At 37.4% G+C, this 23,657-nt stretch overlaps 1 protein-coding gene across 5 annotated transcripts in view; it reads left to right on the forward strand.

Annotated features, from left to right (window-relative positions):
• The window catches only part of LOC131696598 (E3 ubiquitin-protein ligase NEDD4-like), a 158,186-nt gene that overhangs the window by 20,553 nt on the left and 113,976 nt on the right, over nucleotides 1-23,657 (forward strand). For all 5 annotated transcript variants that reach the window (XM_059024633.1, XM_059024635.1, XM_059024639.1 and 2 more), the window contains exon 2: nucleotides 21,343-21,416. In XM_059024633.1, the coding sequence (XP_058880616.1) occupies nucleotides 21,343-21,416 (74 nt within the window). The remainder of the gene's footprint in view (nucleotides 1-21,342; nucleotides 21,417-23,657) is intronic.

Raw genomic sequence — 23,657 nt, forward strand, 5'->3', positions numbered from 1 at the left:
CTGAAGAATATCAGTGTCTGGAACAATAGTGAACAGGTTATTTTATCTGTGGTAATTATCTCTCCTTTGCAACATAGATACTCCTTACAAAATCATGAATCTGTTTTACAGATGGGAAACAAAACCATCAGGGTTAGGTCTTTTCTTGTGACATGTTAGGTGTTCTTACAGCTCCTCAGACTGGTGTTAATTACAGGATTGAGGGCATTGCAGAATGGTGCTTGTTAGCAGGCTAGTATCACAGCCTGTAATAGAGCTTATTAATAGGATTTTTTCTTAGCGAGCTCTGTGATTTTATTAACCTCAGGCACACAAACCTTTTCTGAATTTAAACCCCAATTCTTCTGTGTCAGTCCCAGACTTACAATGTGTAGAAAACTGCCTTTAAATAAGGTTTGGATTGGGTACTTTTAAATTAGGAGCAGATACCGCTGACACATTTCAGGGTTTCTTTGCTAATACATGAATGTATAGTAAGCTACTCTATATTGACCACCATGTACAGTTCTTTATTTTTATTGCATTAAATATGTACTAGAAAGTCAACCCTCTTCATACAACTCAAAGGCCATAATTATATTTGCTCTCTGGGTTCTAGATTTCATTAATCACTGTCACTGGAAAGTGAATTTTATTCCAAGGTACCAATATATTAGAAGGTTGGCAAGTGCTGTGGTTCAAGGAACAGGTATTTAGAGACACATGCTCTATGTGTGTGACCATCCTGCATTGTTATGCTTGGCCCTTAATGAGTAGTTCCCTTTCAATTCGAAGTCGACCACCAAATTATTATTATTATTATTTATTTCTTAGCAGACGCCCTTATCCAGGGCGACTTACAATTGTTTCAAGATATCACATTATTCTTTACATACAATTACCCATTTATACAGTTGGGTTTTTACTGGAGCAATCTAGGTAAAGTACCTTGCTCAAGGGTACAGCAGCAGTGTCCCCTACCAGGGATTGAACCCACGACCCTCCGGTCAAGAGTCCAGAGCCCTAACCACTGAAACTTAAGCATATTTCAAAAGAGCTTTTCTGAGTCGACTGCAGTTCCCCTGCATCCATGCTGAATGCTGACTTGCTGCTTTTGTGGAAGTGTATGTGTTGTCTTTTTTGCTTACACTCTTCGGGAGAAAGCAGTTCCTCCGCCGGAGCTAGGCCTTGCTGTGACCCCGCTGTTGAGTGATTCCACCGGCTGCCGTGTGTGCAGTAGTGCGAAATATAAATAAATATAAAACTGTATTGTTGTTGCATAACCCGATCGCATAACCGAGCTTCCCTGTGTTGTGCTGTGGAATTAGCTGCAGTGCAGTGTTAAAAACAACAACCAGTCAGCCGTGTCTATTCCTCCACCGGGGCTGCGTTTTTACCGATACCCGTGCTGAATAGATATATGCTATAGATATCGCGTTCTTTCTCCCTCGCAACGGCTCTGTTATACTTTCCCATAAGTAATGTGTTGGTGGTCGTCTTCGAATTTGAAAGGGAAAGTTAGGTTACTTGCCGAAACCCTGGTTCCCCGAAAGAGAAGACGACCACCAACCAGCGAGGTTGCATCGGTCACCCTCACAGGTTTGATGCAAAAAGAGAACATGGCTTCTGTGGACTGACTGTTTAATCTCTCGGTGGGCGGGATCGAGGACGTCACCACAGGAAGGAGCCTACCGGCAGCTCTGATATAAAGAGCTCTGTAAATACCTACCAATAGGAGGCATATCCCATAAGTAATGTTTTGCTGGTCGTCTTATCTTTCATTGAACCAGGGTTACAATGTGACATTTCAACGTACTAGCTCCACTTACTCTTCATACAGACTGTGAGGTCCAAAGGTTAAAGAAAAGGGCTTGTAACCAGGAGGTCCCCGGTTTAAATCCCACCTCAGCCACTGACTCATTGTTTGACCCCGAGCAAGTCACTTAACCTCCTTGTGCTCCGTCTTTCGGGTGAGATGTAATTGTAAGTGACTCTGCAGCTGATGCATAGTTCACACACCCTAGTCTTTGTAAGTTGCCTTGGATAAAGGCGTCTGCTAAATAAACTAATAATAATAATAATAATAATAATAATACACATATATAAAGAGATTGTAGACTGAGCTGGCAGAGTTGAAGTTCACATTGTCACATGATTTAAATGGAATGAGGAAGTCTGCACTGCAACCACTTACAATTCTACAGATAAGCTCAAAGCAAACTCAAAGCCAGGCAAAAGGAGATTTGCAGAAAAAAGGTGACTCATAATTGAGCAATAGAACCTACAAAATGATTGAATGTAAAATCACAAAGAATGATAACATACAAAACATAGGGAACAGTAAGTTAATTAAAATTACATTAGATGCTACAGTACCTACTCAGTAATGTATGCCACTACTGCAGTGTTTGTGGTGGTCTGTGAAGTAGTAGGGTTAAAGTATTCCTCCCTTCTGGGAGAAAGTAATTATAATGTTTGCTTAATAATTCAAAAAAGTGATTTTTAAATAATGCATTGACCATTTATCACACCACACACATGAAATAGACTAGGTACTCGTTTTAACAGTGCTCAAAGGCTGCTTTTCTATCCATTATCTCTTCCTTTAAGTACATGCAGTACATTGAGGCCTGCAAATAGATACACAGGAATGGAGTGCTTTGGTATTTTATCTGATGTGCGCACAAGAGAGGTTGGACTTTGGATCTTGCTGTTTATCTTAAGTTAGCAACATGTGACGGTAATAGATTTTGTTTATATTTTAGCATTTTTTTTATATCTTCATATATAAAGAAGAAAGTTTGTATGTCTGTCTGTTCCTTTATACATTAAGGCCCCGCAGGAGCCAGTGCAACCAAACTTTGCATGGCCTCCTCTTTCATCCAGGTGAAGATCGAGGGCTATTTTGGATCCAAAATTTTGACCCCCAGGCTACTTTATTTAGTAACCCCATTGCTGGATCACTACAGTAGCCATGTATCTCAAATTAAAGAAACCCACAAAAATAAAAACAACAAAAATTAAAAAATAAATAAATAAAAATTGCAAAAACCAAAAAAAAAAAATAGTTAAGAAAAGGGAAAGGGGTCCGAGCGCATTGTGCGACACCAACGATCGGTAACTTACAGGAAACCATAAGCCTACCGTTCCCCAATTTGTCATGCATGAAATATTGAAGTATTGAATCATCAGCTGATCTTTTATTGAAATCCTTAAAAATAATGTGGACCCACGTGTCACTGTGTAATACACATGTATGCACTACTCTCCCAGTACTTTTTGGAAGGTAGAGATGTATGTTTGACCTATGCACTTAACTTGATTTATTTTCCACCAAAGAAAAGGACTTTGCACCAAGCGCCAAATCTTAACCTAATCTCCAATGCAAATGATTCAATGCTGGAGTCCCACTGATTCAACTGTTTATTGAGCTGCTGGTCCTTATTTCAAACCGTTCATATTTAATAAACCAATAACTCTGGCACTGCTGGTATGATAGCAACCTTTTTTTCTTATTGCATCCATTTACAACTTGTAAATGTATTTAGTGGTGTTGCTCTTTGTAACAGGGCGAGGAGCCCTGTACATGTATTTGTTTATTTATTTTTAGAACTGGGTCTTCCCCTCCGCCCCTGTGCAATTTATTGTTTTGCATTTGTTTGTATTGTGATTTATTTATTATTGTATGTGTAAATATTTTTGCAGCGGTGGAACACAGTGTTTGGGTCTGCTAACACAGAAAGTTATATAGTTATACAATTATGGGATTTGGCATTAACAGAACAGCAAGGATAGCAGACTATTGAAAATGTGACAGCAGTTATACTAAAAATGAATTCATCAAACAAACTCCTTTTAAACCTAGTGAAGAACTCCTGAAACTATGCTCAAGAAATTATCGTAACATCTCTTTCATTTATTTTGTCAGGCTCTTCATTAATTCTCTTTAAATGAGGAATGTTAAAAATGTGAATAATGAATGCTGCCATTGTCTAACAAATTTGGCACTTAGTCTAAATTAGACCCCATCCAACTGAGTTTTGTCCTTTTGATCTCACATGTGTTTTTCACATCTTCTGAATTACTGGGTGGGTACATAAAATATTTCACAAATTAAATATAAAAATATGAAAAAAAATAATTATAAAAATGGGTTCACAGTGGGTTTGATATGGATGTGTTTATGCAGCAACAAATATAATACACAAGCTCCAGAAAACAAATTTGAGTTGCATAGAATTTACCATCTAAAACTTTGATCAGTTATATTGTGTAAATCCTCAAGATTTGCAAAACATTTTCTAAACCTTGATTCTAGTCAGTCACACTTGGTAAATTGCAACAAAATAACAGTAGCACACTATCCGGGGATGACCCTGTTGTTGGTACAGAGAACATTCTTTAGTCTATCCACTGTACTAACATGTACAATCCTTAGATGTGTAGTTTCAGTGCATTAACAAATCAGTTACTTTTTTAATTAACAAAGCAAGCATTGAGTTAACATATCTGAAAGGGTAAGGTTCAGGAATTTTTAAAATTTAATTTAAAAAAAAAATTGAAATTACAGCCCACATCTTAACCTAGCCTATACCGTATAACGGGCGGATACTTATTTGGGCTTTATTGGCTATTTTGATTGGATCGCCAATAATACTTCCACCAATCAGAGGGTTGCATATAGTACTCGTAGCGATCCTGCCCTCTGTCAGACTGGTATACAGAACAGATTAAAGAAGGGCAGGACAAGGGGAACAATGTGTCAGATATCAAAGTGGATATGAGAATGGCAGTGATGAAGCCAATTTGCTTGAAAACATTCTTCTTCTCACTGATTTGTGCCACAGAACAATTTAGTGAACAAAATGATATTTATCATAAAAGCAAACAAACAAACCAAAAAAAAAGCTGTAGCTTAAAATGAGGGCACATGTTCAAGTTGTGTGAATGCGGGACCTTTTTTGTGTCATTTTTAAAAGCCAGCAAAAGTGCACATTTTTCATTTAAATGCTGGATATATAGACTGCTTTGTATGTTCTGGTTTATTTTTGCTTATTAATAAACCTGTTTTTATGCATCTTTCATAATCGGAAAGAAAATGTCTCTGCAAGACACGACTACTGGTACTACATAAAATGTTTAACTTGTTTTGAGGCGTGATGTGTTTACCTTGCTTCTGATTGGTCAGTTTCATTTGAGTCACATGACGAAAAAAAAAAAAAAACAGGTTATATTTTAGCGACGCAAAATTTTCTCAAAGCAGCGGCGCTCGCTGCTGGTGTGGATACTCCCATTTGACTGCAGTGACTTCTAAATTATTCGCTTGTGTCGCTTGCGTCTAGTGTGGATACGGCTTTATTTTTTTTTAAGCTACTGACTGTCTCTGTACTGTTTTGTTTTCAGCCGTATTTTTACGTTCATCAGCAGATGTGCTCTGGATGCAAGTACAGTGCTGACATGTTATTTCCTAAAATTATATTAAGCGAGGTTTCGGGTAAATATATAAAGAAAAAAGGCAGTGTATATTTTAGCACTAGTACAACAAGACCATGTACGGAATTAAAATGAATGGACTAAAGAATAGTAATTTTTTGTAACAATTTAATGTTCGCACTAATGTTCACAGAAAATAAATATAAAAAGAGACTAGTGACGTAACAGACACAGATTTTGGGGCCGTTATTTAAAAACAACAGAAGACCAATCAAAACGTGAGACTGTTCTGCGGTTCTGTGGTAAACATAGCCGCAAAGCATGATGGTAGATCGAGCAAAACGTTAACTGAGTAACGTTTCGGAGCTTTGGCAAGACGTTACTGTGTTAACATTTCCCAAGTGAGACCAGGTTGCATACCTAAAACGGCCACAGGCAGTCATTGTGACAGTTACATTTTAAACATCAATATTAAAATGAAAGACAAACTATCGGATACAACTCAGAAGTTTTATTCAAGCACGTCATATCAAACATCTGCACAGCCGAAACACCGTATTTAAATGAACAATTAAACATAAAAGGGTTTATTTTCTAATTTGCCACTATAAAGCACTGCTTCAAAAAATGAAAAACTATAATAAAATAAACATTTCAAAAGAAACTAGTGTGTAAACAGGTATATGTACATACAAAACTGTAAAAACTAATGTATTTTGTAATTTAAAATGAAATTAACATATATTTTCTCTGCTTGTGTCACTCTTGCACTGAATCCAGGTTGAGCTGCTGCAGGCTGCTGCTTTGCAGTTTTCTGATCAAAATGTTTCTTAAAATGCAGCCGTCATAATGATTGCACGTGGCGGTTTTAGGTATGAGTATAACCGCGGCGGTTCTAGTGTTAACATTGTAATAATAATAAAAAAATACTATTTTAACAGAAGTAATTTCTATCTGAACTATCGTTGTCCATTACTGTTAACATTTTATGTCCAAAAGCAAAGCAGAACATTTGAATTAATCTCACAAATCCTGACTAATTTAACTATCGTACTAAATTCAGCTTCTTTTTACTTAATATTGACATATAATCCAAACACAACATGCTTTGAAACAAAAGCTCAATCAGGAGAGTTAACAGATTAAAAAAAAAAGTTTTGGCTTAATTTTTAAATCTAGAAAACGTGAATACAATATGCCTACTTCTGATTTGGCTTGTCCTACACCAATGTTAGAGGCCTGAAGTGTGTATCTTAGAGCTCTAATCTACCGTACTGGCACTAAAAGAAGCGCACTCTCACACAGTCAAGGTTTTATTGCAAACCGGCAAATCGGGTTCTAATTTGATGCATCGGTCACCAATATGTAATCGAAGCTCGGGCAAATTAAGGACAGATGATTAGTAATTAATGCATTGATTAATTGTTGCACCCCTACAAAAAATGTATGGAAATAATAGGTCTATTCCTATATCCCTGGCAACACTGTAGCACATATTATTTATATTGTTGAAAATGACAAGTACTAAAACTCTGGGTTTGTTTGTTTGTTTTAATTTAGTCATTTTTAATAATAAGCACTGATTAGAAAGATGTGCATTTACATGAATGCTAGATGTAGATTGTTTTTTAAATAATGCTGGTTAAAAAGAAAGAAGTCTGTAATTGTGACAAATGTGCCTTCATAATGTGTAACAGTTATTTAGTTAGTATTTGTTTGAAATTAAAAAGCTGTTTCAGTTAATGGCGGCTTTGACATACATATCTTATAATTATATGTAATGTGGTTGAAGCTGTTTGTTGTGTTGCTTAGTAATAGTAGTAGCACAACGTGTGATTGTGTAGAAATGGGTTTTTGCAAGAACTGCATAACCGAATTGTGGGAGTTGTTTGCAGGCCACCTGGGGTTTACTGACAGACCACAGGTTGGGAACCACTGCCCTAGACTGACACCGGGCCACTTTGACTTTTTTCTTTTAAAAAGTTGTGATTTTTTTCATTCATAACGATTAGATTTTTTTGCCATAAGTTAACATGGCCTTCTCTTAAGTAACATAGCCAGGCATGCCACACCATTAAAAACAGTAGTAGAACAACTTTCTGATAACATTCTAACACTTAAGGGCAAGTAAACCGGTTCATGACTTTTACATTGTGTGTGGGGAGAGTAAAAAGCTCCATAACTTGTAAAACTCTGCAATCAACAAGGGTAATTTATAGCTCATAAGCCTTTTTTAGAGGCAACAAACAATGCGCAACTGCTTTTCTCAATATCCAAATACTTTTTAGACCCCTCACGAAACATGTGACAATGACTAATTGGCATGTCATATGCACAAACCCGATTTTTACTTCCAACCACTGTGTGTCATTTACAGTCTGTTCTGACTACGTTAAAATGTTTCTACTACCAAATCACAATTGCAAGATGCTGATGATAGAAGCAGACTTAACACTTGAATATTTTTCAATCCTGATACAGCAGCTGCTCTGGTCTGGTCTTTGCCTGTTAAAGTGCCTACACAACAGTAGTATTTGTGGAGCCGTGTGGTGTAGGTAAATAAGGGCCCTAAAAATAAAAACAAAAAAAATGTTAACCTCTGATGGTTTTATGTTTTCGGGGGCATGGAAGTGTTTGTCCCAGGCATGCCAGAGGACTGATGTCAGATTTAATCTGCAGTTCATCATCAGATACACATTGTTTACAGTTTTCTGCTCCAGTGGTCCAGAGGGTGTTTTTATACAACCAAATCTGACTGTGAACTTTATTAAACTTGAGTTGTATCGGCACTGTTTAGCTTGGAAACCCTGTTAGAATGGCAAATGCCTTTTTATTGTAGCAACCTGTTATGTCATGGGGAAATGTAACTTGGCGATGTATTGCCTTACCCAGGGGTTAAACCTCTTTTGCAGCAATAGTGGATGTTTAAACAAAGCGCAGATTCTGACACTGCTTTTCCATCTGTTCTGGGTTGCACAAAGAGGTAGTTTTAGTCCATTACTGGGGTTTTGGTTTGCTTTTTGAGATTTTCTTGTGGGTTCATTAGTGTTTTTTTTTTTTTTAATATAAAAGAGGGTGAATCGATCAGTTCCTTCTGGTATTAGCCTAAAGGTACTAGAGTTTAGATGTGTTGAGGCATTTGTAGACTTGATCAATTCACTTGATGTTTCACTTTGTACAAATATCTATGCACAACCCAGCAAACCATTTTAAAACCCCCTCTTGGTAAACAATTGTGTCTGGTTTCAACGCTAATCTTTGACTACCTTTCCTTAGGTAACATTAGCTAGTCCTAGATTAGCGTTAATAACTAATCTCTGTTGTTATACAGTAAACCCTGTTTTTGTTCCTAGGGAGGTTTTCTTTGTTAACCCTAACCTTCTAATTTATGCAGTGGAAAAGCAGCTGTACTGTATGTTGAGACCTTCATATGAATGACTGCTAGATAAAACTGTGTTACTCAATTCAGCTGTGGTTAGTAAATCACAGAACTGCCAATTCTGTATGAATAGCTTGCAATCAATTTTACAGATTTATAAACTTTACCTTATTTGAGAAAGCAATAGATCAAAGGCTCCATGGATAGAGCTGCAGTAGGTGATGCACCAGCAGTGATATAGTCCCAAATAAAAGCGTTAAACAGTTGTTATTCTTTATCTTTATTTTATATATGTGTTTTACTGTAGTTCAGAATACTGTAATCTGCCAAGTGTTTAACCTGTAGTACTTTGTATTTAATCACATCCTGATGTAACTATCACTATTTAATCATATCCTGATGTAACTATCACTATTATCTGCTGTATTATTGAATTGTGGTTTGTCATACTTGTACTTTGCTTGAACAAAAGTTATTGTATTTCTTGCTCTTATTGTATTACTTGTATTGTAACACTTGAAATGTATTTGCTTACGATTGTAAGTCGCCCTGGATAAGGGCGTCTGCTAAGAAATAAATAATAATAATAATAATAGTTGTCTGGCAGAGCTGGCAAATAATTGTAAGAAATACTACTGTGTGTTTATTACTATTCCTTTATTGTTGCCTACATACAACTATTCAAGTGACACTGTAGTGCGTTATTTAGTCTTGCTTGTGGTTGGTATTTCATCTGGATCTTAAGATTTATATTATTTCTGTTAAACACTAAACCAGATTTTCTAAAACAACAGCCAAAACGTCCACTGACTAAACTCTGTTCACACTTGTATCGGAACGATTCTGGTAAAATTGGTTTTGGTTTAGAATATACAGATACGCTAACATGTCTGTCCTAACTCACTGTTCAACACCAGTACAAGACTGATACTGTTGCGATATAGGCTACCTGGCCACATTTAAGCTGGTTTATATTGATACAATTATATCAAAGATATCCTGTATTACACACTCCACTGATTCTCTATGGGGACCTCCGTCATGTTGTGCGCAAAGGATTGTGGGGTATAGAGAGCTCAGGAGAAGATTTCCTATTGACCGTCAATGGAGCCGTATCGGATTGAGCTGCTTTGAACTTATATTATCGATGTTTAAAAATATATAAAACCTGCCCAGGGTGTCTTGATGAAAAACATAACCTGTGGCAATGATGACATATCGTAATCGATACGAAAAATTCACTTTTCTGAAAGTAGTACCACAGATGGCGCGTGCGCAGAAAACAGATGAGCGTTTCGCAGTGCTAGAGTAGACGGGTGCAATTATAAAGCTTGGATTTATTGGTATTAGACATCAGTTTTTATATATTTTTACTACTGTAACTTATCTGTAAATATTTAAAAAATCAATACATTAATTAAACAAACATGATGGAAGTAAAGGCAGAGTTGAGAATCTATAAAATATCCTTGGTGTAAGTGTGTGCATGCATCCATTCCGTTGTCGTACCGATCCACCTGTCCACACTGATCTGTTCAGTCATATCACAACTGTACCAGTATGAAACATGCTCTTGTCTGGGTTTCGTAATGATTCAGTTATACCGGTACGATGCTAGTAACAACTCCAGTGTGAACAGACGTTGTGATACTGTTCTGCAACAATACAGGTATAAAAATGCAAGAGTGAACAAGGCTATAATGTATTGAATTTTAATCACATTATCAAGCTTCCCTCATCAAGCTTCATTTAAATGCAAACAATGGGCCTGTGGCCAAGTGGTTTGCAGTGTGCAGGTGTAGAGGTGATGCGGTGCTCAAGTAATGACAAACAACAACGTTCACAGTGTAATGGTGGTTTATTTATAATCCTAAATCACTTGACAACTGTAAACAATATTAACTGGCAATACACAGTGATGTGTAATGCTCAGAACCCCCCCACCCCCACCCCGGGGTTCAGTCCTGAAATAATAATGTTTGTAAATACACACGCAGAACACAGACATGGTCACAATTCCAGTCCAGGTTGGTGCTGGCCTTTAGTGACAGCTCCTGGTACGTGTTAGCCGTCTAACAAGAATAAACGTTTACAAATTAGCATGACAGAACAAACAAACACTAAACACTCCTGATACTTTCACAGTCCTTCAGTGGTTTGTCCACAACCATAACAAAGGAGCAGTTCACTCGGCCACTTCCCCTTTAGTACCTTCAGCCACACCCCTTTGGTTAGCGAGTGCAATCGTTTTTCCTCAAACGCGATTTCCACATCGCTTCCCGTCTGGGGCGATGACTTAGTGTACTGTGGCTCCGCCCCCTTCCTGAATGGCTGACTTCTGACTGACCCTGGAATGAACTGTCAAACCATCCAGTCCAGGGCACACTGTTCCCTTTACACAGTGCCCTCACAGGGTCGGGAGGGAGATTTATAACAAAGATTCATTCGTTCTCTGTCACAGGGCCCTATTAGGAAATCTTTAACTAGTGAATCCCCAAACATGAACATAACAGGTTAATGATCTAATACTGTCATAGAAACTGCTCTGACCCACATCCAGTAGTCTCTGATAAAGAGTGAGAGAGGCTGACTGACAGGGGATGGCCCAATGTTTCTTACTCTCTCGGTTCCAGTCTTTTCAATGTTGACAAAATGAATAGATAGCAAAGCGGTTTTGTATGTAGGTGGGTTCCAGATGAGACAATCTTCGGAAGTAACAGGTATCCTTTTCCCACAGGATGATTTGCTAAAGAGGTTGAACTGTGTGACAGTGTGTATGTGAGCAACCGCACAATGAGGGCTGAAAGTACGTATCAAAGGGGTGGCTGCCCTTACTAATATGGGAAGTTGTTCTTGGCTACAATCTTGATAAGATTGACAATCATGATTGTTAGAAAAAGGCTTTACATCTATGGACCATTGTCTTCCAATCAAGCTCCCTGAAAAACATTGCCTCAACAAAAGACATGTCTCTATAATGCCTTCAGTGGAGAGAATGAAACCACAGGAGGACATGGGAAGCTGTGCTTATTAATTGGAAAGCTAAGATGAAGATAACCTGTACTTTTGGTAAAGACTTTTGTGCTTTGTCTCAGGGAAAGAAGATAAGCTTCCCACATAAGGCAGATTGTAAGGGTTTTGAAGACCAAGTTTAGTTAGCACCTGCAGCAGCAAGGTTTTAATTATATATATATATATATATATATATATATATATATATATACACACACACACAGTCCCTTGCATACGTATTCAGACCACTGACCAATTTTCTTACATTACTAAATTACAAAAAGAAAGTTATATTGAAATTTCGTTCTGTTTAATATTTTATTTTAAAACACTGAAACTCAAAATCAATTATTGTAAGGTGACATTGGTTTTATGTTGGGAAATATTTTTAAGAAAAATAAAAAACTGAAGTAGCTTGCTTGCAAAAGTATTCAAACCCTGTGCTGTGGAAGCTCCCAGTTTACACCGATGAAAGAAATTGCCCTAACGAGGACACAATTACCTTACCATTGGCCTCCACCTGTGAACCATTAAAGTTGCTGTCACATTTTCTGGATAAAAACCCCACTGTTGAAGGATCATTAGTCAGGCTGTGAATCCTGAAGGAAAATGAAGACCAAAGAGCATTCTGCAGAAGTTAGAGATAAAGTAATACAAATGCATAGATTGGGGAAAGGGTACAAAATAATATCCAAGTGTTTGGATATCCAAGTGAGCACAGTTGGATCAATAATCAGGAAGTGGAAGCTGCATCACACCACCCAGGCACTGCCAAGAAAAGGCCGTCCCTCAAAACTCAGCGCTCAAACAAGAAGGAGACTTGTGAGAGAAGCCACAAAGAGGCCAACAATCACTTTGAAGGAGCTACAGAGTTCAGTGGCTGGGAGTGGAGTAATGGTGCACCAGTCAACCATATCAAGAGCTCTGCATAACACTGGCCTGTATGGGAGGGTGGCAAGAAAGAAGCCGTAATTCAAAAAGTACCATCTGAAAGCACGTCTGGAGTTTGCCAGAAAGCATGAGGGAAAAGGTTTTGTGGTCAGATGAGACCAAGACAGAGCTTTTTGGCCAAAACTCAAAGCGCTATGTGTGGCGCAAACCTAACACTGCCCATGCCTCAAGACACACCATCCCTACAGTGAAGTATGGTGGTGGCAGCATCATGCCGTGGGGATGCTTCTCATCAGCAGGGACTGGGCATCTTGATAAAATTGAAGGAAGAATGGATGGAGCAAAATACAGGGAAATACTGCAAGAGAACCTACTTCAGTCTGCTAAAAAACTGAAGCTTGGGAGGAAATTCACCTTTCAGCAGGACAATGATCCCAAGCACAAGGCCAAAGCAACATTGGAGTGGCTCAAGAACAAAAAGGTTAATGTCCTACAGTGGCCCAGTCACAGTCCTGATCTCAATCCCATTGAGAATCTGTGGCACTATTTGAAAATTTTGGTCCTCAAGCGTCGTCCAACCAACCTGAACAACCTGGAGCAAATCTGCCAAGAAGAATGGGCCAAAATCACTCTGACACTGTGTGCAAAGCTGGTACATACTTACCCCAAAAGACTTAAAGCTGTTATTGCAGCGAAAGGTGGCTCTACCAAATATTAATGTTTGGGGGTTGAATACTTATGCAAGCAAGATATTTCAGTTTTTTATTTTTCTTAAAAATATTTCCCAACATAAAACCAATGTCACCTTATAATAATTGATTTTGAGTTTCAGTGTTTTAAAATAAAATATCAAACAGAACGAAATTTCAGTGTACCATTTGTAATTCAGTAATATGAGAGAATTGGTCAGGGGTCTGAATACTTTTGCAAGGCACTGTGTATATATATATATATATATATATATATATATATATATATATATATATATATATAATGCTTTTACATTCAGCATATATTTTTCTAATGTATAAAACAAATAATAAAAGCCAGATTTCAATTAACTTCAATCAACTTTTCAATGCAAATTGCTGTTATGCTACGGTGTGTCAGGGATTCAAATCAGTGGTCCATTCGGCCCAGAATACAGAAAAGTGGACTTCATATCATATATCATGTTGTTGAAATGAACAATCCTCATGCAGCAGTAAGAGAACACAAATGTAGATTGGAATCGTATTCAAATGGTGATTTTTTTCCCATCTTTTTTATGTAATGTTTTCCCAAAGCAAATATCCTAAGCAGACACTATATAGTACATTCCATGATCGCCTAGCAACCACAGCTCAGTGAATGGCTATCACACCTGCACAAGCAGACAGAGTTCAGAGATGATATAGTTTGAAACTTTAACCCTCCATAAGGACACATCAGAAAACTGACTTTCCTGGTAACCTGAGGTTGTACCGGACCCCAGCAATAAAAACATATAACTGGAGTAAATGAATGAATGAAAATGTGTACATGAACACTTTTTATGTTGCTTTTCCTTCACTTCTAGCCATCGTTTGGTATAATGTGTTGCTTATGCAAAATGGGTAAGACACCCAATGTGCACAGCTGTCTCCTAGCAATTGAAGGCACCACAGTATTCTGGATGCTGAAGTTTATTCTAGGAACGTGTCACAGGAACGTGAGATATCATCGGAAAATCCAAAACCTCCTCTTTCATTTGGTATGTTGACTGTGTTCCTAGCTCTTTTCGTTTTCGAGTTACAGGCACTTGAACACACCTACCGATTCACAGCACTGGAGCACTGAATGAGGGGGTGGTAGAAAGTAAACATACAGGCATGCCTGACATCAATAGAAAGTGCAAAGTCTGCGCTTTTAAATGACGTTGAAACCGGAACGCTATCTGTTGAAGCGACCAAGTAATAGGCAACAAACGAAACTTAGGAGCTGACTCATGTCACATGACTCAAGCCTTAGTTTTGATTTGCTGCAGTATCGCTTAGGCTATTACGGTGCCTGAGATATTCACGCGAGAAGGTTGGACCTGCCGATACACTACACCTGGGGTCCATACAGACCCCAAACCTAAAACAATTTGGGAAATTCAACCAGGCTACCTGGACTAGAATTATCCTTTACATAGTGTAACAGGATGGGTGCCTGACAACTACCTAAAAGGAAACAAAAATCAAGTCACTAGATCCACATAATAACTGATAATAAAGCACCGTGGGGTCCGAATAGACCCCAGGTTACCTTATGAGGGATAAATACATCACCATCAGGAAAAGGTAACTGTGATGGGGTGCTAGCTCGCCCCTATAAATTTGTGTGTGATTACGTCACCTACCAGCCCTACTGCTGTCTTCCCCCATGCACGCTACACTCTCCCCTGCCAGTCTCAAGTCTGCCCCGGACTTGCTAACCAGGCTACAGTCAGATGAGTGCGTACCGGGGTACATGAGTCCACTTCTGACACCAAGTGTGGCAGGATGACAGAGGTTTGAGGCTCAGAGACAGTGAAAAGGGCAAAATAATGATCTTTATTAAACAAAAAAATAATCAAATAAATAGGCACAAGGGCCAACAAAAAGGTTCAAACAAAATACAGAAATGTAGGCTGGGCATTAGCCTTCACTACAGTGTCTTTCTCAAACTACTAAACAGCACAGCACACCAACAAACAAACTCACCCAAAAAAAACCTCTTCTCCCTAACAAAGGGTTTCAGCTGTCTTTTATAGTCTGTGGCTGGAGCCCAATTAACTAATAATTAACAATTAAACACTTAAGGCTCCAGCCACATTCTCACATGTATTTTACAGGGAGGAATTTAACCCCCTCCCTGCCAATCCAAAACAAACCAAGAATCACAAAAACCATAATGAAAACAGTAAAAATAACAACAATAACAAAACACAAATTTATAGGGGCGAGCTAGCACCCCATCACAGTAACCTTATTTTTTTATTGTTATTTTCAATCATATGCTTACTCATACTATTGTTCAACAAATATTTTTTGAATGAAAATTGTATATGCATTGCCAACACCTGTGCAAAACAAATGTATTCCTACAAACAAATAGCATTGGATCATTTTTTTTTTAGGTATACAGTATGTATTTGGTGCTCTTGGTGCTACCTTTCATCAGCACTAATGTGAATGGATGATGTATAATATTGCAAAACCTTTTTTTTTTTTAACCTTAAAACAAATAAAAACATTCATGAGTGAAACACAGGCTAGTCTACTGCTAGCCTATTCCATGTCAGACACGGTTATTCTATTTCCTTATTATTTATATTAATGTTAATGCAGACATTACAAATTCTGACGGTCTGCATGTGAGAAGTGCACAATTATTTTTATTTGAACCCATGGATATTTAGTAGTATAGGGAGAACAGGTTTAGGGAGTATACTGTGGACAGGTGGCTGTTTGCTGTCTTTCGTTTCTCCCACTTAATGCTAAGTCACAGATTCTGATTGTAGGTAAGCTTGATCAAGGATCAACACCATACAACACCATAAAAAGCATGGTTGGAAATTAAAGAAACAAAAGGATTTCAATATCGAAACACAAGTCTCAACCATGCATATGTTTTTAAAGGGTTATGATCATTTTCATTATAAAGAAATACATTCCAAATTGTTACCAGAGGTACTTGATGAAGCAACCGCAAGCTCTAATTGAAATAGATTAGACTGAAGTGCACTCTTCCTGTCAGGATACCGGGAACTGCAAGTACTGGAAAATAATTCAATTATTATGTCAACAAAAACGAAAGTTGTAGCTTTTGAGGAGAATGATGCTGACTATTCAAAACTTTTTTCTAAGGTGAAGCAGAATACAGCTAATGTTCTTAAAATTGCTGTTGTGACTTTTTTCTATCATGAATTTATCATTTTCCCCGTCTAGCCTATATATGGAATACAGCTGACTTGGAGAAAAGGGAAATTTGAAGCAACCTGCTTCTGAACAGTGTCGGCACTCAGTTTATCCAAATTAGAACATGTTGCATTGCTTTTTACAAAGGCGTTAAAGGTAGCACAGTACAGTAGAAAGGTATATACTCAGTTATGACCACGACGGCTCACAGTTCAAAGAGTCAGCCCTCAATCCATTCACATATATTTTTTTTACAGAGTTCAGTTTAACTTACTAACCACTGTATACCCTTTTCACAAAGCTTAACTCATGAGTTATTTAAAAAAAAAAAAAAAAAAGTATCACGTTAAAGTTATTTTCTAGGTGTTAATACTTTTTATTTCTGTAACTACCTCCCAATGTCCAGGGCCGGGTTCAAATGTAAAAGGGAGCTTCTAATTTGTATACATGATACACCATTTTATCTCAGTTAAGAGCTGGGTTCAGTTTATATATTCACAGTATACAGATTGTTCACATAACCTGTGTGTGTTGTTATTTACCCACAGATGAAACATGACAGCTTGCAACTATGTAATTCCATAGCACTATTATGGCACTTGCAGTACACAGCCCTATAGGCACGTGCTTGTACAAGTATATAATTACACCAACAGCAGATGAATCTGCGCGCTTTGATGAACAAGGAGTTACCCACTGAGTTTGAACACCTCAGGGAGTAGCCTTTTGGATGTGACCTTAAAGAAACGAAAGCCTGCTAGTGAAGAACAGGTTTGTTCTTAGCTAAAAATGGGAGTGCTGTACCAAGGGAGTGAGAGTTCAAATAGAAAAGTAATTAAAAAAACAAAAAAAAAAACATCTGAACTAATCTATGTTTAGTAGTACTTTACTGTAGGCAGGAAAAGTCATTTCACATTTCACACAAGGCGCTATCATTTTTAGTTAACTAGCGCATTGTTATTGATTCAGATGTGATCAAATGGGCAAACAGTATGTACTATTGGTATTGAAAAGCCAATTTTTTCAAAAGCATATTTTTTTTGTTTGCCTTCAGTTGTCAAGGATGATTCAGGCTCATTAATTACAGTTATCTGAAATCCTAATCAGATTAATTGTTTTTTAATTAATGTATTCAAAATGTAATGCATGTAAACTATATGTCTAAATGCATATTTTTAATTGTTTATTAATTGTTAGTGACTCATAGGTAATTAAGCTTCCCCGGGATTTTATAAATTGCTTCTGTTTCCATGGCTACCGCAGCAAAATTAAGTGTTTCACAAACTTTAAACATGTAGGTATGTCTTACACACCCTTTGGGAATTTGTTTCAAGAGTGGCCATTTTTCAGCCATTCTAGCATGCCATGGCATAACTCAAAAATCCTTGATTTATTTAACCTTTGTCAATAACTTTAAACCTTAAAATATATCTAATATAACATATTTCAGGGTATCCTAATGTTTCGACCCCAAGCAGCTAACGTTGCAATATGTAATGCTGATCCGGAAGGTTCAATGATAGTTGCAGCTTTCATGCAAAAATGTTTCTCGCAGACTCTGAATTTACTACATCATTGACAGAATAGATATCAATGGTTCATTGTTTGTTTTCATTTCTGTCTGTTTTTTCAACATTTTTAACTTTTCCTTCAATTTCCAAAGATTGTTAATGCCAGTTACATGAAGTAATTTTTAACTGGAATATATATATATATATATATATATATATATATATATATATGTCAGCAAAACTTGCAAAGACAATGTACAAAATGAAATTTACTGGTTGCATAGGTATTTAGCCCCTTAAGTCAGTACTTGGTAGAAGCACTTTTTGCAGCAATTACTGCCATGAGTCTTTCTGGATAGGTCTCTACTAGCCTTTCACAGTAGGATAGTGACATTTTTGCCTATTCTTCATGGGAAAATTGCTCCAGTTCTGATAAGTTTGTTTGGGATCGTTGATGGACTGCAGTCTTCAAGTCTAAATGTTCGATTGGATTCAAGTCAGGACTTTGACTGGGCCACTCAAGAACATTAATTCTCTTTTTGTTCAACCACTCCAGTGTGGCTTTGGCTTTGTGCTTCGGGTCATTCAAATGTGAATTTCCTCCACAGTTTCAGAGTCTTGGCTGACTCAAACAGGTTTTCCTCAAGGATTTGACTATACTTTGCACCATCCATTCTCCCCTCTATCCTGACAAGCTTCCCAGTCCCTGCTGAAGAGAAGCATCCCCATAACATGATGCTGCCACCACCATGCTTGACAGTTGGGATGGTGTTGACTGGGTGATGGGCAGTGCTGGGCTTGCGCCAGACGTAACGCTTGGAATTTAGACCGAAAAGTTCAATTTTTGTCTTGTCTGACCACAAAACCTTTTTTCCACATGTCTGCAGTATCATCTACATGCTTTTTCGCAAACTCCATATGTGCTTTAAGATGAGGCTTTTTGAGTAATGGCTTCTTTCTTGCCACCCGTCCATACAGGCCAGCTTTGTGTAGGGACCGGCTTATTGTTGATGTGTGAACACTGACTCCCATCTCAGACACAGCTTTGCAGATCTCTCAAGGTCATTGTTGGCTTCAGAGTGACACCCCAAACCAGTTTCCTGCTTGCCCAGCCGCTCAGTTTGGGAAGGCAACCTGATCTGGGTAGTGTCTGGGTGGTTTGATGCATCTTCCGCTTCTTAATGATGGACTTCACTGTGCTGAGAGGGATAATCGGCGCCTTTTAAATTTTCATGTACCCTTCTCCTGCTCTGTGCCTCTCTACCACTTTATCCCTGACTTGTTTTGAAAGCTCCTTGGTCTTCATGGTTGCTTTGTTGGATCACTATGTGAGTTGTAGTTTGAAAGTCTTTATATATCTGAGGGAAATTATCTACAAGTTAACCACTTTGAGTACACACAGGCTGAAACCATTTCACTAATTTTGTGACCTTTCAAACTAATCATTTGCACCTGAGCTGATTTAGCAAAGGGGTTGAATACTTATGCAACTGAGATTAATCTGTTTTTCTCTGTAAATCTTACTTATTTATATTCTATATGCAGTTTTTAACTTTATCAATGTGGATTAGTTTGTGGAGATTCTACATGTACAGTCTAATTTGAAAGCGTCGTGGAGTACGCTCAGCAGCCAACAAAATGTGAAAACTTTGCAGAGGGTGAATACTTCTGCAAACCACTGTATGTGTGTGTGTGTGTGTGTGTATATATATATATATATATATATATATATATATATATATATATATATATACACACACACACACTGCTTGGAAGATTGGCTTGGTGTTGTGAGGTACTCACTGTAGTTTATTAAGTATTTAAATGGCCAGTGAGTGAGACCATGGCTGCAAAATACAGTCAATTCTCATTAAAACTAACTTGGATTAAACAAATATTCTGATACTATGAATTTTCTACATGGTCCCGGCCAAATTTAGCTGTCACTTATTGTAAATTACTTCTTATAATATGATTTAAAGTGCAGTTCATTTGAAATATATATAAGTTCACTTACAACCGTATTTTCAATGTACAATACTATTCACTGTGCTAGAATTAAACTTTGATTTCATTGTTATTTCATCTATATTATATAAACTGAATCAGACGCCAGTATTTCTGTCAACAATAATTCATCTAATTGTCTTACCATCTTTTAAATGAAATTCTGTATAGTGGAAACGTTTATATTATTGTGTGTATCAATTTCTGTACATAAACAGCAAACATATATGCAGAATATTCTATTAGCAAAGCAGTATTTTACAAACAGCAAGAACAACAGATTAAATAGTGCTAAATAATTGTAAGCAAGCATAGTAAAATTGCAATGCCATAATAAACCTTTATACTCAGGATCTTTATAAGCAATAATGGACACTACTCTTGATTTGTTTTCTCAAAATAAATAAATATTTTTAAATAAAATAATAGTTCTTCATTCCATAATTCTCAGTAGTAATGGAATAATTACTTATTTTTTTGATCTTGAAACATGATCTGCTAATATCTGCTTGTTTCTAGATATTTATAAACGTTGTAAAAACATATATATTAAAACACATGAGACCGTAAATCTGCTCAAGCTACGATTCAGGAGAAATGAGAATGAGAACTGTGGGAGAGAGGGAGAGAAATATTAATTTCTGTTCAGGCTCCTGTAGATGAGTCTGCCCCATCTAGTGACAGCTACTGCGTAAAGGAAACTGGACTCCCAGCTGTTCACTAGATGGCACTGGCTCTTACAACTACTGTATACAGACACTTTGCTCAGCATGTGTTACACGTATCTAAGAGAATCTGACCACAATATCTGGACAGCTGCTCCTGAACTCAGATCAAATCACTCAAAAAGTGACGAACCTTAGCATTTGAGTACAGTAATGGCTGTAAGAGCCAGAATTATTGCAAATATACAAATGTGGCAAATGGACAGTTACAAAAAATATGAATGTGATTTGAAGCTACTCTTTAACTGCTCCATCCTCAATTGAGTTATTTCTTGCTAGTTATATACTGCACTGATAAAATGGTGTCAATCTATAGAAAATGTTCCTTTGCACTTCACAATACTGTGCATCTCCATCCAAATCCAAGAAAATGTTTGGTGTCGATCTCTGCTCAGAAAAATACAACTTCTAAAAAAGCATTCTTACATACATCATAGTCATTGTAAAATATGTGCGTTATAACACCATTCTTATATGTTAATTTATGTCTTCTCTTCTTTCAGGAGGAATCACGTGTTCTTAGAGTCAAGGTTATTGCGGGCATCGATCTGGCAAAGAAAGACATCTTTGGTGCCAGGTATGTGCTGTTGGCTGTGGTACAGATTCTGGTGCTCCTCATTCATCACTGCAGTGTACAATATCCTACACTGGTGCTAAAATTCACAAACAATTCTCTCTAGAAGAGCCTGGGAATGTGATGCTATGTTGTAAGAGAATATGATACTTTGAGTGGCAGTATTGTTTTAGCACTGCCTTTCTTCTGTAATGTCATTACTTGTCTGAATACACAGAAAATCATTCAGCTTGTATTGTCACTGCTGTTGTAGTGTGTTTTATAAAACATATTAAGCTGTGGCATGCAAGCTTAGTGCCGTTCTCTCTTTAAGATGCAGTGCTCCAAGGTCCTGCTTAGCAAAATGCAGTGTTTCTTGGTGGCTGCCTACTAATATCAGTTTAACGTTCTGTGGCATCAGTGCTATCAGCAGCTGGTTTCAGCTGCAGGTACACACGCTGCCACTGTCACTCTGAGCTAAACAGTTGGCTCTAGCTGCTACTTTAGAAGGTATTTTACAGTATGTCTCAGGTACAGATTAAAATGATGACTTTTTTGCACATGGATTTCATTATACTGATGATGTTTAACAGTGATAGGCCTGCAGTACAAACAAGTCTGATTTTAGCCTCTAACACATTTATTATGGGTTTTACTGTATAGGATGCTGCACTTTGAAACAAGTGATGATGCTGATTTTAATTTTCTTCAGAAAGAAAACATCTCCATCAACACAGCATCACAATGCACTTGATGAAGTGAGGTTTACCTGTGATTCAGTACTTGCGACTCATTTTGCCGAGGGTTGAGTGTTCTATAATATTCTGTGGCACCACCAACACGTGAAAAACTGTTTTCACAACAGCTTTGACATCTGCTTTTACTTGAGTGGAAGCTCTAGTTATACTCTGATGTTGCTTAAGTTAAAACAGAGCTGTACACCTTCTGTTTGTATTACATTATGCAGTATGTAATATAAATGACTTTTTAAACAACACCAGCAAAGTATTGTGCAGCTGGAGACTGAACAGCATGCTACCTTAGAGAGACTTGTTTTTAATTAAATTAGTTCATGTAATTTTATGTGTTTGCTAAAGCAGGTACTAAATGGAAATGTATAAAACTCATTGTTCTGCATTCCAGTTTGTGCTTCAGGACAGGTATCTGTCTGGGAGTTGTGAGTTCCTATTGTTTCTCTTATGTTCATTTGTGATTTCTATGTTAGTTTAAATGACACTGGATGAGTTTTCTTAATTGTGGAAATCTACCCTATTTCAATGTTTCAGTACATGGGCCCTATTAAAATATTTTTACAAACACGGAATCCAGCTTCTGCTGCCTAACATGGGGTACAGTGCCAATAAAATGTGGTTGATGTTCATATTTTCCATATGATACAACATTGACTGGAAACTAGACTCCAATTGCATAACAGTTTTAGTTATTACAATTGAATAGTTACCTATATATTGTAGTTAATTCAGTTTACAGTACAGTTAACTGGATCATGTTGCTAGGGTCTTATTTCCAAATTTATTCTGAAACTGATAATCCTATATTACACATTTTTGCTGATGTTGATTTTGGTGGCATCCACTGCTTAGCTCAACGGATACTGGCAATGACGTTGAGGGAAATCAGAAATGAGTACTGTACGGTTCTTAAACAAAAGAAGCTTCTATCTTTTCATTTAACGAAGTTGGAAGGCAGCCCGTGTCTTGTCATTATTATTGGCATGCATACACAAGTGACATCATTCAGGACATTTCTGAGATTCCCACAGCCTCGCAGGTGACACCAAAGGTTAAGGCCTGAGAATTAGAGACTGTCATTTAAAAAAGGTTTCATGGGAAACTCATGTGAAAACTAAAGAACAAATAATAGAATGGTGTGTGGGGGTCATATGAACTTACTAGTGTACATTGACAAAGGTTGTATTTTATTTTAGACGTACTGTAACATTGTCGTGGGACCATGCAACAGTTCACAAATTAGATACAAGCTGACTCAATAATCTGTACCTTTCCAAGGTCAGGCTCGACTGCATAGGAGAAATCCCTGTTCCTCAATAAGGGGAAATATAGACCACATGTGAAAAAGTACAGAGCTAACACAATAATGACAAATACACATTTACCATAGTGTTTTTTAAAGGCAGGTGACCAGAGTTAATTGACCATCAATTAGTCAGTTAACACCTGGCCTACCTGCTGCACATTAAACCTCAATTAGGCAGGGAGGGAAGTCTAATCTCCCAGCCATGCC

Source organism: Acipenser ruthenus, chromosome 1 (assembly GCF_902713425.1).
Source record: "Acipenser ruthenus chromosome 1, fAciRut3.2 maternal haplotype, whole genome shotgun sequence".
Lineage (NCBI taxonomy): Eukaryota > Metazoa > Chordata > Actinopteri > Acipenseriformes > Acipenseridae > Acipenser > Acipenser ruthenus.